This window comes from Eschrichtius robustus, chromosome 18 (assembly GCF_028021215.1).
Source record: "Eschrichtius robustus isolate mEscRob2 chromosome 18, mEscRob2.pri, whole genome shotgun sequence".
In the NCBI taxonomy this organism is placed as follows: domain Eukaryota; kingdom Metazoa; phylum Chordata; class Mammalia; order Artiodactyla; family Eschrichtiidae; genus Eschrichtius; species Eschrichtius robustus.
Window position 1 is genome coordinate 1,408,494 of NC_090841.1, and position 14,558 is coordinate 1,423,051.

At 46.8% G+C, this 14,558-nt stretch overlaps 1 protein-coding gene and 1 non-coding gene across 3 annotated transcripts in view; one reads left to right on the top strand and one right to left on the bottom strand.

The window, feature by feature from the left end:
* Positions 1-14,558, bottom strand: part of CRYL1 (crystallin lambda 1) — a 78,643-nt gene that overhangs the window by 57,922 nt on the left and 6,163 nt on the right. For both annotated transcript variants that reach the window (XM_068526855.1, XM_068526856.1), the window contains exon 2: positions 13,137-13,244. In XM_068526855.1, coding sequence (XP_068382956.1) covers positions 13,137-13,244 — 108 coding nt within the window. The remainder of the gene's footprint in view (positions 1-13,136; positions 13,245-14,558) is intronic.
* Positions 11,325-11,450, top strand: LOC137752311 (small nucleolar RNA SNORD22). Its single transcript, XR_011071153.1, has one exon. It is a non-coding gene; the product is annotated as a small nucleolar RNA SNORD22 (small nucleolar RNA).

Sequence of the window (14,558 nt, forward strand, 5' to 3'; positions counted from 1 at the left end):
CAAGCTCACGAACGCGAGTCTACTTGGCCTCCGCCAACAAAAATCCTAAACCACAGAGGCACAGGGCAGAGGCCAGCTGGGAAACGAGAGGCCAGGCCAGACGTGTCCCAGGGCCCGGGGATGCTCAACTGCATCAAGCTGACGCCCCACAAAGGCCCCAGTTACGTCGGGACCACGTCCCGCAGTGCCCTCTCCTCCTGCGGTGGAATGTTGTTCAGACACTTTCTTTTCATTCATTCATCTCATTTTTATCATTTTCAGTGTCTTTGAAGTGGGAAAATACCAAACTTTTTATTAAAAATAGGAGCCCCAGACTTCTTTTGTTTGACCGCACAGGGCCTTTAAAATCTGGAATCCCTTCCACCAAAGCTGGTCCCCCATCCGCCAAGGGCTGCACCTCCCGCACTCCATTCTCTCCCCACCCTTTATTCACACGGGTTACAGGCCCAGCCCCCTGGACGCCTCAATCTGAAAACCTCTCAGGAAGCAGATGAAGTTCAATATGCGGTAGGAAGAAAAGTCCCTCCATCTGTCCCACAGAAGGCCTGAGGATCTGCCTGCTGGGACCCAGGGCCCCGCTGTCACCCCTCTCAGGCACTCAAAGGTCTCTTCCCTTGGGCGGGAGACACCCCGGGGAGCAGAGGGCCTGCTTCAGCCTCAGTGGGTCAATTCCACCAACGTTTTCACTGGAGTATCAGGCCGAAGCCCGGTTAACAAAAGTGTCCCCTGCTTTCCTATTTGTCGTTGCAGGAAACCTCACAGGGAGAAATGACCAGGATTCACATTCTGAGTCCGCACGCTGACTTAAGTCCATGTGAGCCTTCACAGCCTTCCCCTCCCTGGGAACACGTGTGTCCTCCCACCCGGGCCCCGCAGGATGGGGAGGTCGGCGTGAATGCCCCAAACCCAACAACAGTCACTCCTAACCCTGCCATTCAGAGACGACCAACGTACTCTGATTTCTCCCCAATTTTAAATGTACAGTTAGCATATGTAACTTTTACAGATCAGAGAAAGCACAAGCCATTTCTGTTTGGGAAGAGGGGTATATAACTAACATGAAGCAATTATTTGAACTGTCCTAGTGACAGCCAAGGGCCAGCAAGACCCGTGAACACACAGACGTCAGGATCAACAACCCACTGAACTGACGGCCCACTGGTGTCAACTTCTGGCGATGGCACTCAGGTCACTTCTGAACTTCACAGCCCAGGTAGGTCTGGTCAACCGCTGCTCCACACCGTCCTTGTTAAACCCCTGCAGACAGGCTCCTGCCCACTGACTTACGTCTTCTTTACTGGCCTTCAATACACTTGAAAAAATGTCCCCATGAGCGTCTTGTGCATGTTTCTTATAGCTCCAGCTACTAGACGGCATACTTTTCGGTAACCGTAGCCGACGCAGATGGGAGCCATCTGTGGCCATTCTGTGATCTATTACCCTCAGTTATTCCGGCCAAAGCTATGTGGACAACGAAAAGTCAGCTTCAATCCAGGACAGACCAGTGCAGAGGATCCAGAACAAAACTGGGTTCAAGATATTGAAGCAAGTGCAGAGGCCTGGGTAGCAAGTTAAAAACGAGTCAGGGACCCAGTCACTAGGCCAGGGGGCTCAGTTAGTCAGGAGACGGGCTCACCTCTGCGGGCCTGTTAAACCCATATCCACGTAGAAAGCAGATCCATTTCTAGTGGACTCAAATTCAGAGTGACCGTCGCCACATGGAAGAGGTGGCAGTAAAGAAACTGAGAAGAGTTCACCCAAAGACAGCGATTTCAGACGGGGCTCCAGCCAGACAGGCAGCTGGTCCTCCGCCCTGCCTGGGATGGTCATTCGGAGTCCTGATGGCCCAGGCCAGGGCTCCTGGTCCCGTGAGGCTAGAACGGCCCTGGTACCACGTGGAAAGGAGACTGGACCCAAGTCATGAGGAGCCCCAATGTCTGGGTCCACATTACAACTTTGTTTACTTGATTTTTGTTTTTCTTCTTAAAATATATCCATCCTCTCAAATTCTTGAGCCCTAATACATGCCAAGCATTGAGCATACAATGGAGAACAAAAGCCAAGCGGGGAAGCATCTGCTAATGGGTTTTTCAAGGTCAAGCTCCCTTTCTATTATGGGATTTAAATATGTGAAGTTTTAAGTGACTCATTTTGCCACCTTGTTAGAAAAAGATTAGTCTTGGATGACAGCATTCTTTTTTTTTTTTTTTAATTTACTAAGTACTCTTGGCATGATATGAGTTGTGATAATTTCTTTTATCTTCTAATGTTTTAATATTTCAAAAATCAACTTGACCCAGTTCAAGTTCATTTTTGCAAGTTTAGAATCGAGATGTACCATTTCAACCCACTACAGATATGTGTTTAACAGGTCTAAAACTCATAGAATTTTCATGCAGGAGTAAAGAGTTTCAACATTTTATATTCTACTATAGGATGTTCAGAAGAACTGAATATGGTAAGTGAGCTGAACTTCAAGGGCGGGACAGATGGCAGAAAAGTCTATGAAAAACACAGCCACAGACTCTAGAAAACGTTCCTATGACTCAGTTAAAACTATTGAGCTAGTGCTCAATATGTTGTAGGCTCTGGGGACAAGAATCGCTTTATTTCTGTGCCCATCCTGGCTGGTGTTTGGAGATCAAACACCGAGGGGCGCCGAGAGGAAGGCAGAGCTCTGTCCTCACCTGTGTGACAACAAGGACCACAGAATAGGGGCCACAAAAGGATGTTCCTTGGGACTTCCCTGGCGGTCCAGTGGGTAAAACTCTGTGCTTCCAATGCAGGGGGCCCGAGTTCGATCCCTGGTCGGGGAACTAGATCCCACATGCCGCAACTAAGACACGACGCAGTCTAAATAAATATTTAAAAAAAAAAAAAAAAAAAAAAAAAAGGATGCTCTTTGAGCACAACAATGACCCACCAGTCAATTCAACCCAATCGGGAAGATACACTGTTTATGCTTCTTGACAAAAGGATAAAGTTGGCTCTCCTTAAGCCTCGTGCCTAAGACATGGTCAGGGACACTTCATCTTGGGGTCCTGAACCTCTCAGGACCACAGCCAACACCCAGCGTTGCTGTCGACGTGAGCCGACAGTCATTTCAGCCTGCAGGCCGATGGTTCTCTTACTGAAAGAAGCAGTGATAATTCTTTCCTGGCTGAAAAGATTGGGACACTCAGAACTCATCTTCCTGACCAAAATATTCACAAAAGTACGGTTTGGATTCGAGCCTCTTAACTTGGTCTCTGGTGCAGGAATGGCACATTTGAAAATCCCATGATTTAAGAGAGGAGAGCAGGTGGCCTTACGTTAGTCACAAAACCTAAAACGGAGTGGTGCCCCACCTGGGAGGGTGACCAGACAGCACTGAAACCCAACTCTCCTGGAGGCTTTTGCCAGCAACAATCTGAGCTGAGGCAGTCACAAGATATCCTGAAATCCCACTTCCTGTCAGAAGTACAACCAGTTCTGCATATTAAAGTGAACTCGACTTACACATAAGTGGGTTATAAAAACAAAGCCACAGTATGAGGAAAGATCTGGGTGTACTCAAGTCTTAAGACACATAAGAATTCAGTACATTTGCTTGTTCTATAACAAGGATGCTAATAGTAATTGTTTCGGTTTGGTGTTTTTTGTTTTATTTGGTTTGGTTTGGTTGAAAAATCTTACAGGCCAATCTAATTGGCCACCAATAATATTTTAAAGTATTAGATCTTAATTAAGCAAAGTAGTAGGAAAATAGGAAAGCCTTTAATCTGGCCTAAAGTAAAAAAGGAACAAGACAACCCTACTTACAATTTCCCCACGTTCTCCCTGATGCCTGAAAGGACTTTAAAAGTGGACAAGATCTTTAATGATACACCTAAAAAATAAGGCCTATTAATACAAATACCCCAAGAAGTAGGACAAAGAACTTTTCAATTAGGAATCATAAGAGTTTTCTCTTGGTTACAGCTGCATTGGAACTAGGTCTACAAAATAAAAGATGAAACGATAACAGAACTGAAAAGTGTAGAGGTCAGTAAACTACAGTCCAGTTTCTATAAGGCCTGAGAGAGAATGATGATTTTTACATTTTTAAATGGTTGGGAAAAAGAAAACAAACAATACTTTGTGACGTGTGACAATTTTATGGACTCCAAAGCTAGTGCTAACACACTAAGTTTGCTGGGACGCAGGCCTGCCCCTTGTTTGCTTCAGCTCCATGAGGAGGAACTGAAAGGCCTAAAGCTCCACCGTCTGGCCTTTCTGAGCTGGTCTGCAGCCCGCACCAGGCGCTCAGGGTTGCCTCTCCAGGCTGGGCTTCCCTCCAACCCTGGGCCTGCTGTTGAGCTAAACTCTCAGCTCCAAACTGCCTCCACCAACACACGTGCCAGAAAACCAAGTAAAAGCCCAGCATGTGAGGCCCAGCACGACTGTCACTATCATCCCCAGAGGGACTCCCTGTGCCCCAACTCAGACAAACCACTCATGTGGGAACAAAAGATAAATTTATCAAAGTCAGTGTAATTTTACCTACTTACAAATGCCATAAATTCCTCAAAGTTCTTTACACTGTATTCCCCTTAATGGTTGTTACACTGTCAATACATTCCTATTGCTCCCTTCATCACCTTGATGAAATAAAATTCGTATTTCAAGGAATTTTATTTATGAATTTATTTACAAATTTAATTTATGAATTTATTTCTAAATTTAATTTATAAATTTTATCTGTAAATTTCAAGGAAAATTTAAACATAAAACTTTTCTCTGCCCATCTGGGCCTCCTCCCTCCCCTTTAGTGCCTGCTGTGCATCTGAATTCACCAGAGCTCCTTAGGAGAGAACCTTCCTTCTGAACCTCGTCTGGGGTCATGACAACCCACCATGTTTGTATGGTCTTTGGATGTTCAGACCTGGATTGTGTAAACTGTCAATAGGAACGGAGCAGGACCCTGTGGGGTACAAGTCCTTTCCATGCCCCTCCCCGTTTCTCCTTTGTAGGAAACACGCTTCATTCAGCCTCCTTGACTTTCCCTGAGTTCCAAGGGGCAGATTCAAACAGTTGCTGATCAGGGAAGGGAGGGTATCGGAGAAAAGGGAGGAGCAGTCAAGAAACAATAATGCAGCCTTGGGGCAGGGCCCTGGTTCCCCCTCAAGGAATATACATCACAATACCTTGAGTTCTTCTACGGGTACTAAGGCCCCAACCCAGTGGAGGATGGCAACTTCAGGCCGAGCTCAAGATTCCTGGAGCCCCGCCCTTTACTCACCACCAACCAATCAGAAGAGAGTCTGCACACAGTGGGAGATGAGGAAGACTCTGACCCCCTCCCCCAATGATTCTCCCTTTAATAATTTCATGGTTGAGGAGAATCTTCAGATTTTTTTTCTTTTTTGAACATGACCCCACCTTCTCCCCAGGTTGCCGGCCTCCTGAATAAAGCAACCTTTCCTTTCCAACCAACAGTGGTCTCTCCAGTACTGGCTTTTGAGCAGTGAGTTCAGTAACAAATATACATATTTGACATATAACCCTTCATCCCAAAAACTTACACAACTGTGCTTTGACCTCTAACAGGAGGAACAATCCTCAGACTTTCTGAAAGACTGTTTCCTGGGTTATAATCCTCAGGTTGGCTCAAATAAAATTTTCCACTTCTTTCTTAGATTAACTATCAATTTTTTTTCATCCTCCACTAAATTAAATACTAAGTTCTTTGTGCTGCCTTGTTCCTTTGATGTCTTTTAAAAACACTCTAGGGCTTCCCTGGTGGCGCAGTGCTTAAGAATCCACTTGCCTATGCAGGGGACATGGGTTCGAGCCTTGATCTGGGAAGATCTCACATGCCACAGAGCAACTAAGCCTGAGCGCCACAACTACTGAGCCTGCGTGCTTAAAGCCTGTGCTCCACAACAAGAGAAGCCACAGCAACGAGAAGCCCGCGCACCACAACGAAGAGTGGCCCCAGCTCACCGCAACTAGAGAAAGCCTGCGTGCAGCAACAAAGACCCAATGCGGCCAAAAATAAATAAATAAGTAAATAAATTTATTTTTTAAAAAAAGGGAAATCTATTAAAACAAACAAACAAACAAACATACTCTTACCATATGACCCAGCAATTGTATTCCTTGGTATTTACCCTAAGGAGTTGAAAACATGTCCATACAAAAACCTGCTTGGATGTTTGTTTATAGGAGCTTTGTTCATAACTGTCAAAATGTGGGAGCGCCCAAGACGTCCTCCGGTAAGTAAATGGATAAATAAACTGCGGTGTATCCCAACAATGGAGTGTTATTCGGTGCTAAAAGGAGCGAGTTAGGAAAAGACATGGGGAAAACCTAAGTGTGTATTATTAAATGAAAGAAGCCCATGTGAACAGGCTACAGACTGTGTGATTCCAAACTGATACAGTATATAGCTCAGTGGTTGACAAGGGCTTGGGAGGAGGGAGCATAGGTGAAATGGAGCAGGACCCAGCGGGGCCCTCCTGGGTATAAAAGCCTTTTTGTGTCCCCTTTCCTTGTTGGCAGGAAAAAGGCTTCAGCCTCATAGACCTTCCCTGAGTTCCAAAGGGCAGATTCAAACAGTTGCTGATCAGGGAAGGGAGGGGATGCAGAGACCAGGGAAGAGCAGTCAAGAAATAGCCCAGCCTTAGGGCGGGGTCCCTCCTCCTCCTCAAGGAATACACATCGCAATACCTCTCTGAGCTCTTCTGCAGAACCCAGGTGGAGGATGGTAACTTCAGGCTGAGCACAAGATGCCTGGAGCTCCGCCCTCTTACCTCACCACCAACCAATCAGAAGGAAGTCACACACCCTGAAGCGCTCACCCCAAATTTTGCCTATTAAAGACTTTTCCCTAAAAACCACTGGGGAGTTCGGGTCTTTTGAGCACAAGCCACCTGTTCTCCTTGCTTGGCGCTGCAGTAAACCTTTCTCTGCTCCATACTCTGACATTTTGGTTTGTTGGCCCTCACTGTGCATCAGGCACATGAAGTTTCATTTGATAACACAGGACATTTTTAGGGCAGTAACTTTTCCTTATGATACTATAATGGTGGATACATGTCCATATGTCTGAACCCACAAAATGTACAGTAAGTCCCTTACATACAAACGAGTTCCATTCCAAGAGCACGTTCTTAAGTCCCATTTGTTCGTAAGTCCAACAAAGTTAGCCTAGGTACCCAACTAACACAATCAGCTATATATACCTCTGCTTTTACGCTTGCTTCCGGACATCCTGGGCTTGAAATAAAGATACTGTACTACATGTACTCTAGACAGTACTGTACAGTAAGGTACACAAAAGCACAGTGGCTGTCCACTTGTAGAGGACGCACACACGTGACAATGTACGCCAGACGGGAACTAACTTACGTGATTGGACATGCGAACACGTGTTTGCAACTTGAAGGCTCGTATGTAGGGGACTTACTGTACAACACTAAGAGTGAACTGTGATATTAACTATGGTCTTTGGATGACGATGATGTGTCACTGTAGTTGTAACAAATGTACCATCTGGTGAGGGATGTTGATAATGAGGGCGCTGTGCATGTGTTTGGGGCTGGGGGGTACACAGGAAAACGCTATACCTCTCTTCAGTTTTGCTGTGAACCTAAAACGGCTCTAAATAATAAGATCTATTTTAAAAAGAGAGGGACTTCCCTGGTGGCGCAGTGGATAAGACTCTGCACTCCGCAATGCAGGGGGCCTGGGTTCGATCCCTGGTCAGGGAATTAGATCCCACGTGCATGCCGCAACTAAGAGTTTGCATGCCACAGCTAAGGAGCTGGCGAGCTGCAACTAAGGAGCCCATGTTCTGCAACTAAGGAGCCAGTGAGCTGCAACTAAGGAGCCCACCTGCCACAACTAAGACCCGGTGCAACCAAATAAATAAATAAATAATTTTAAATAAATAAATAAAATAAAAAGAGAAAACGTAGGAATTAAAAAGGAGCTGTTTCATTAAAAAAATATTTATCAACTAAAAAAATAAAAGAACTGAAAACAGCAAAAGGCAGGGTTGCCCTAAGGGTACGTGCACGAGGGGCCTGTGTCTGAGACCCAGGGTCAGGAGTGAAGGAGACAAAGTCAGACCCTACTCAGTCCCCAGACCCAGGAGCATGACTGAGAAAACCCCCAGCGGAGAGTTTCCAGTACACTACACTAGGTCCACTGCAGGCCCAGGCTTTCCACAGACTAGGGCCAAACTCATTCGAGCTCAGAGATCACCAAACACACAAGGCAACGAAGGGGAACAGGATTTTTCACCCCAAAATATGCCACCTTGGCACAAGGATTGTTTTGAGATAAAGGCAATCAAAACCCAGCAGATTCAGGAAAGGCTCTTTCCTTCCCCCTCAACTGCCTAAATTTACATTGGAAGGGGGGCCTGGGTCAGAAGAGACAGTTTTACCTGAGAAACACCTGCACAACAGAGCAGGCTTTGTTATCCCAAGGTCTCCTCTCCTTCCTGGGAAAGGCCTTCCCTCCTCTGTATCCTGACGTCCCGCCCAGGCAAGATTTATAGAAGCCTCAGCTGCCCGGCCAAGCCTTGTGAGTCCTATGGCTTTAGGGGGCTCCCCTATGTACGTAGTTACATCTGTTTTTCTCCTGTTAATCTGCCTTATATCAATTTAATTATCAGACCAGCCAAAGAACCTAGAAGGGAAGAAGGGGACATTTTCCCACCCTTACCGTGATAAACCACTGCAAACTTTATTTTTCTTCTTAGCCCCTACCACTACTGTGATATTGTGACTTACAATAAGAAAGATGTAGTTGGTCTTCACAGAGCTGGCACAGAACTCCTAAAAACTCTTGGAATTTCCTGTGAAGACAGCAACGAAGGTGTCTTTTGTTATGTTAATGAGGTGACTTCTGAAAGCACCTCAGGATAGGGGCTGCTTGCCTGTGGCACCATCCCAGGAATTACAGTCGTGCCCCTGACCTGGGGGCGGAGAGTGAGTTCAGTCACCAGCGGGCAATGATTTAATGGATTTAATCAACAGTGCCTAAATGATGAAGCCTCCATAAAACCCAAAGACGGGGTTCAGAGAGCCTCCAGGTTGAACAGGTGGAGATTCGGGGGTGGGGGGGCACCCAGAGGGCAGGAAAACTCCACGCCCCTCCACGTGTCCCCTGTGCCTCTCTTCATCTGCATGTTGACTCATAGCCCTAACACCGTTGGTAATAAACCAGAAATCTAGCGAGTAGCTAGTCTCCCGGGCCCGTGAGCCACTCTAGCCAGTTAAGCAAACCCAAGGAGGGGGCTGTGGGAAACTCTGATCCACAGGGCAGGAGCACAGGTGACAACTGGGCTTAATTGGCGTCTGGATTGAGGGGCTCGCGGGACCGAGTCCCTCACCTGCGGAGCCTGATGGCATCTCAGAACTGAGCTGAGTCGTAGGACGCGCAACTGGGGTCGGAACACTGCTTGGTCTGGGAAGACCCACACGTCAGGAGTGGAAACCGGAATCTCAACTATTAAACATGTGGGTGGAGCAATTCTTGTGTAAAGGGCCACATAGGGATATTTCAGGCTTTGTGGCCACATGAGGTCTCTGTTACATACTTTTCTTCTTTTTTATTTTATAACCTTTAAAAGTGTAAAAACCAGTCCTAGCTCACAGGATACACCAGACACACCGCAGCCCGGATCTGGCCAGTCGCCTGGTTTGCCAGAGCTGATGCTGAGGCACCAAGCATGCCAGTGACTCCTTTGGGACCGTCCGCCACCCTCCGCTCCGCTCCCCTCCCCTCGAGGTTCGGGGTCTTAGTCTGTTGTGTTCACCGCTTAATCTCCAGCCTCCGTGCCCAGCACACAGGAGGTGATCAGTCAGGGTTTTTGAATGAATGAAAGTGGGATTAAGTCAGGAAAGAAATGTTTTTTTACCGCAAACTCCCCAGTGATTTCTGCAGGGGAGGCATGGGGGATCCCCCCAGATCTCCCCGAATTCCCTTTACCAGCCCATCCCCCCAGCGTGTGAATTCTTCCGCTGCCCCCTCCCTCAGGGCACCACCCTGGACCCAGAAGCCTGGGAGTCACACCCAGGCAGGAGTGTGAAAGCATCTCCCGAGCCTCCAGGGATAAAAACTCTGCAGAGCACTTAATGCTCCAGGACTCCAATGCAAACTCGCTGAGGCTGGATCTCCTCCCAAAATCTTACCTTCGTCTTCCTGATCCCGACCCCAATCCCTCACTCGTTTCTCCCAGAAGCACTTTCTTAATAAATCACTGGCCCAGGAATCTTTGTCTCAGGTTCTGATTCTGAGGAACCTGATCTAAGACAACCCCAGGTACTGGAATTATCAGATATATAATATAAAGCAATCATGTATGAAATGCTCAAAGGTTTGAAAACTGGAACCACAATCAGCAAACAATGAGAAACTATTAAAAATGAGCAGGTATATTTGGAAAAGAAGCAAATAGAACTTTTAAAATGGAAATTTAATTACTGAAATAAACTCAGTGGATGGTTTAAATAACAGATTAGACACAGCTAAAACTAGAATCAGTAACTGGAAGAAAGATCTAAAGAATGTACCCAGAATGTCCTGCAAAGAGAGAGGGAGATGGAAAGTTGAAAGAGACTTTAAAAGATCTGAAGGCTAGAATGAGTTGGTTCGATATACATATAATCAGAATCCCAGAAGGAAAACAGACCCAGCAATCTCACACTTAGGTATGTACCCTGTGGACACTCTTGCACTTAAGCACCGGGAGACATATGAAAGGATAATAATGCAGCATTGTTTACATTAGCCCCCAACTAGAAACAGCTATGACGTTCATCAGAATAAAATATAAATAAATAACAGCAAAGTCACACAGTAGAATATTATATAGCAATGGACATAGGTGCACTACAGCTATAAGCAATGACATGGGTGAATCTCACAAAAATATTTTTATAAAGCACAAAAACAAGCAAAACTAAACCATATATTGTTTAGGGAAACAAATATATGATACAACTTTTTTTTAGGCAAGGTAATGGTAGATACAAAATAATGGAAGATGGGGGTCAGATTCAAAAGGTGGACACAGGGTATTGATAATACTCTAGACCTCAAGTTCATGAATGTTTGTTTTATTCCAGTCTTGATAAACTAGTATAAGTAACCTGTTCTTTTGTATATATTTAACATGGAAAGTAATACTTGCAGAATCTCTATAAAACAAACAGTATAGACAAATGTTGAAGATGCCTGTCCTTGGCATGTCAGATAAACCACGGCTGGACTCTGTGTCCTACTATGTCTTTGAGTGTGTTCCTGACCATTCACAGACCTAAGTTTTCTCATAAAATATGGCAGTAACTTCCCAGTGAAGAAACATTCACACGTCTTACCTCCTGCCCTAGTCCCAGAGCCTGTAAAGGTGAACCCACTGGGGCTGGCTGGGGGAGAAGAGGAACGCTTGTTCCACATGGAACTGTCTGAGGGATCATAAGAATTTCTAAACAAGGCAAAGGAGGGAATAAATTACTGGTTGAAAAATCAGTTGTTGTTTTTTTTTTTTAGGTCTGAAGAAAGAACAAAGCACACATAATGGAATCCAACTCTTGGAGGATATCAAAAACGGAATTTTCTTATACAACCTACCTGTTCAAATTAGCATACAATCATTTCAGCCTTTCTAAATAAAAGTTTTGTTTTGTTTTGTTTTTTAAAAAAATGGGCTTCCCTGGTGGCACAGTGGTTAAGAATCCACCTGCCAATACCGGGGGCACGGGTTCGAGCCCTGGCCCGGGAATATCCCACATGCCGCGGAGCAGCTAAGCCCGTGTGCCACAACTACTGAGCCTGTGCTCTAGAGGCTGAGAGCCACAAATACTGAAGCCCACGTGCCTAGAGCCCGTACTCTGCAACAAGCGAAGCCACGACAATGAGAAGCCCGCGCACTGCACTGAAGAGTAGCTCCTGCTCGCCGCACCTAGAGAAAGCCGCACACAGCAACGAAGAACTAAAGCAACCAAAAATAAATAAATAAAATAAATTTATTAAAAAAAAAAATACGGCAGTAACCTCCACCCCATGGGGTTCACTATGAGAATTAATGCAGTAAGATTACTAGGCTATAAGCACCCTGGTGGGAAGGACTAGCTCTGTCTTGTTCATCTATGTGTCCCTGGTTAATAGCACGTGCCTGAAACACAGAGGTCCGTATGCCAATTCCCCTTCCTTGCATACAGTACAGAACAACGCACTAGGGGCTGTTTAGTTTTACGGTGGTTGTTTCCTTTGTTGGTTTTTGTTTCTTTTATTTGCTCATGTTTTTCAGATTGATGTTTCATCTTGTCACTGGCTACATGTTACTCTATGTAAGAAGCAACTTGACTTCTCTGGGTTTTGGGTTCTTACCTGCTACACAACAAAGTTGGGCTAAGGTATATAATTTCTTGATGCCTATAGCCTGACATCATACCCTATATATTAGTCTTTTCAAAGAGTCGACAATGAAGCATCTTTTGTTACACAAAAATGCACATTCAAGTTAACGATCATGGCTATGCCCCAAAGGAGGAGAGTAACTCCCTAACAAACCAGGCCCCAGAGGGAACCATGATTAGTGACGGTATCTTGGGGGAGGGCGGGGCATGAATTAGTTTGGTTCTTCTGTCTTTGGACTCCCTGTTTTGGCCTTTTTCCTTTTGGTTCCTATTCGTCCTCTTCCTGGGATCGCCCCTAGAACTCCACCCTCTGCCGGCTTAGTGCTCAGCGTTTGCTAAGTCCACCTACTCTCATGCCTTAAACAATACTTGTCACAGTTAATTCTGGTCCTGCCATGTCAGAGCAACAGGTCAGAACAAACCTCAGGACCTCTGTTACTGAAGCGTAGGGTCCACACAGCTCCAGGGCGTGTGACACAGGAGAGCAGCTCACTGACTCACGCGGGCTGGAAGCTGAGGGTCTACACTCAGTTCCTCCACGCCCCTCACACGTCTTCACCGCCCTAAGTCCTGTCTGCTTTGGTGTGAATCCCGTTCTCCATCAGCCTGGCCTTCACCCGCTCCAAGGCTGCGACGGTAAAGGAGAGTGAAATCGCAGGACTTACAGCCTTGAGGACACGGAAGACAAGACCACCTGAGGCCACGGGCTGCTGGCTTCCTCCGCAGGTGCAGTGCACTCACCTGATGCTGTCCAGGGCGTGTGTTACCTGCCGTGGCTCAACGTCGTACAGTTTCACCTTGAAGCCTGCGCTGGCGAACAGCATTGCCCAGCTTCGCCCTATGAGGCCACTGCAGGGAGAGAAATTGAGAGGCAACCCGTTAGCTTGAAAATGGAGCGTTTCCATGCCCGGCCCAGGAGGAAAGTTTCAAATTACACGGCACCCCATTCCTAAAATCTTTGATATCTTAAAACTACACATTCTGACAGCGGTATCTGCTTAAACTGTTGCTTCCATGCAAGAGCTCCTGAGACCTCACTCCAGGGCCCGTCCAGACCCCGCGGGGAGCATGGCTGAGACCAAAACCCCAGCAGGGAGGGGGCAGGGAGTCCAGGGGAAAGGCCCCCCTGGGGACCCCCAACTGACCACTGTCAGCCAAGTAACTGAATCTGAAGAACAGAGACAGCATTTTCCTTCTCCTCCTCCAGTAAATAATTTCTGCTACCACCACCAGCACTTGAGGCAACATAAAAACTGTTCACATCTCGGGACTTCCCTGGTGGTCCAGTGGGTAAGGCTCCGTGCTCCCTATATAGGGGGCCCGGGTTCGATTCCTGGTCAGGGAACTAGATCCCACATGCAGGCCGCAAGAAGTCCGCACGCTGAAACTTAAGATCCCACATGCCGCCACTAAGAGCCAGTGCAGCCAAATAAATAAATATATTTTTTAATTTAAAGAAAAGAAATGAATGCATAGCGCCCAAACCTTGGTTTCTAATATCATCTCCAACGAAGGAAGCGGGCTTAGTGTCCCTCCCCTGAAGTATCCTCACTGAATCTGCAGGGATCCACCTGGACCCCCTGACGTCGCCCCATGGGACTTGGGGGGAAAGGGGGGCCAGTGCAAAGGGGGTGCTCAGCTGTTGGCCTGCTGTGATCAGTGAAGCCCTCTGTCTCTGACCCCGAGCCTCTGTCTCCCCAGCATTTGGGGAACGGTAGCAAAGCGCATCATTAGTTTCCCAGTAGACGGAACAGACAGCCCACAGGCTTCACCATGGTGACTGTGTGAGCAGCTCCAGGGAAGGGGGGCCAGAGCAGCAGCCTGGGGACGGGCTCCAAGGAGGACTCTCCCCACTCCGGCCCCCCAGCCCGTCTCCCCCCAACTCAGCTAATCTACAGCCTAGCAGGCCTCCTCTTGACCAAAATCCTTCCACGGTCCCAGGCGCTCAGCCCCTAATCCGTCCAGGCAGCCTGGAGCCTGTCTGGTTACAAGGTATCTCCGTGAAGCCACTGGTCCCAAATGCCGAGTGCAAACAACGAAAACCATCTCTACTCAACTTTGGAGCAGGGAGCAGCATTACACAGCAGGCTGTACTCCAGATTCTTCCCCACTATGAAGTAACGTAAGTTTACATAGTATGTACGTACAAATTTTCTGTTAAAC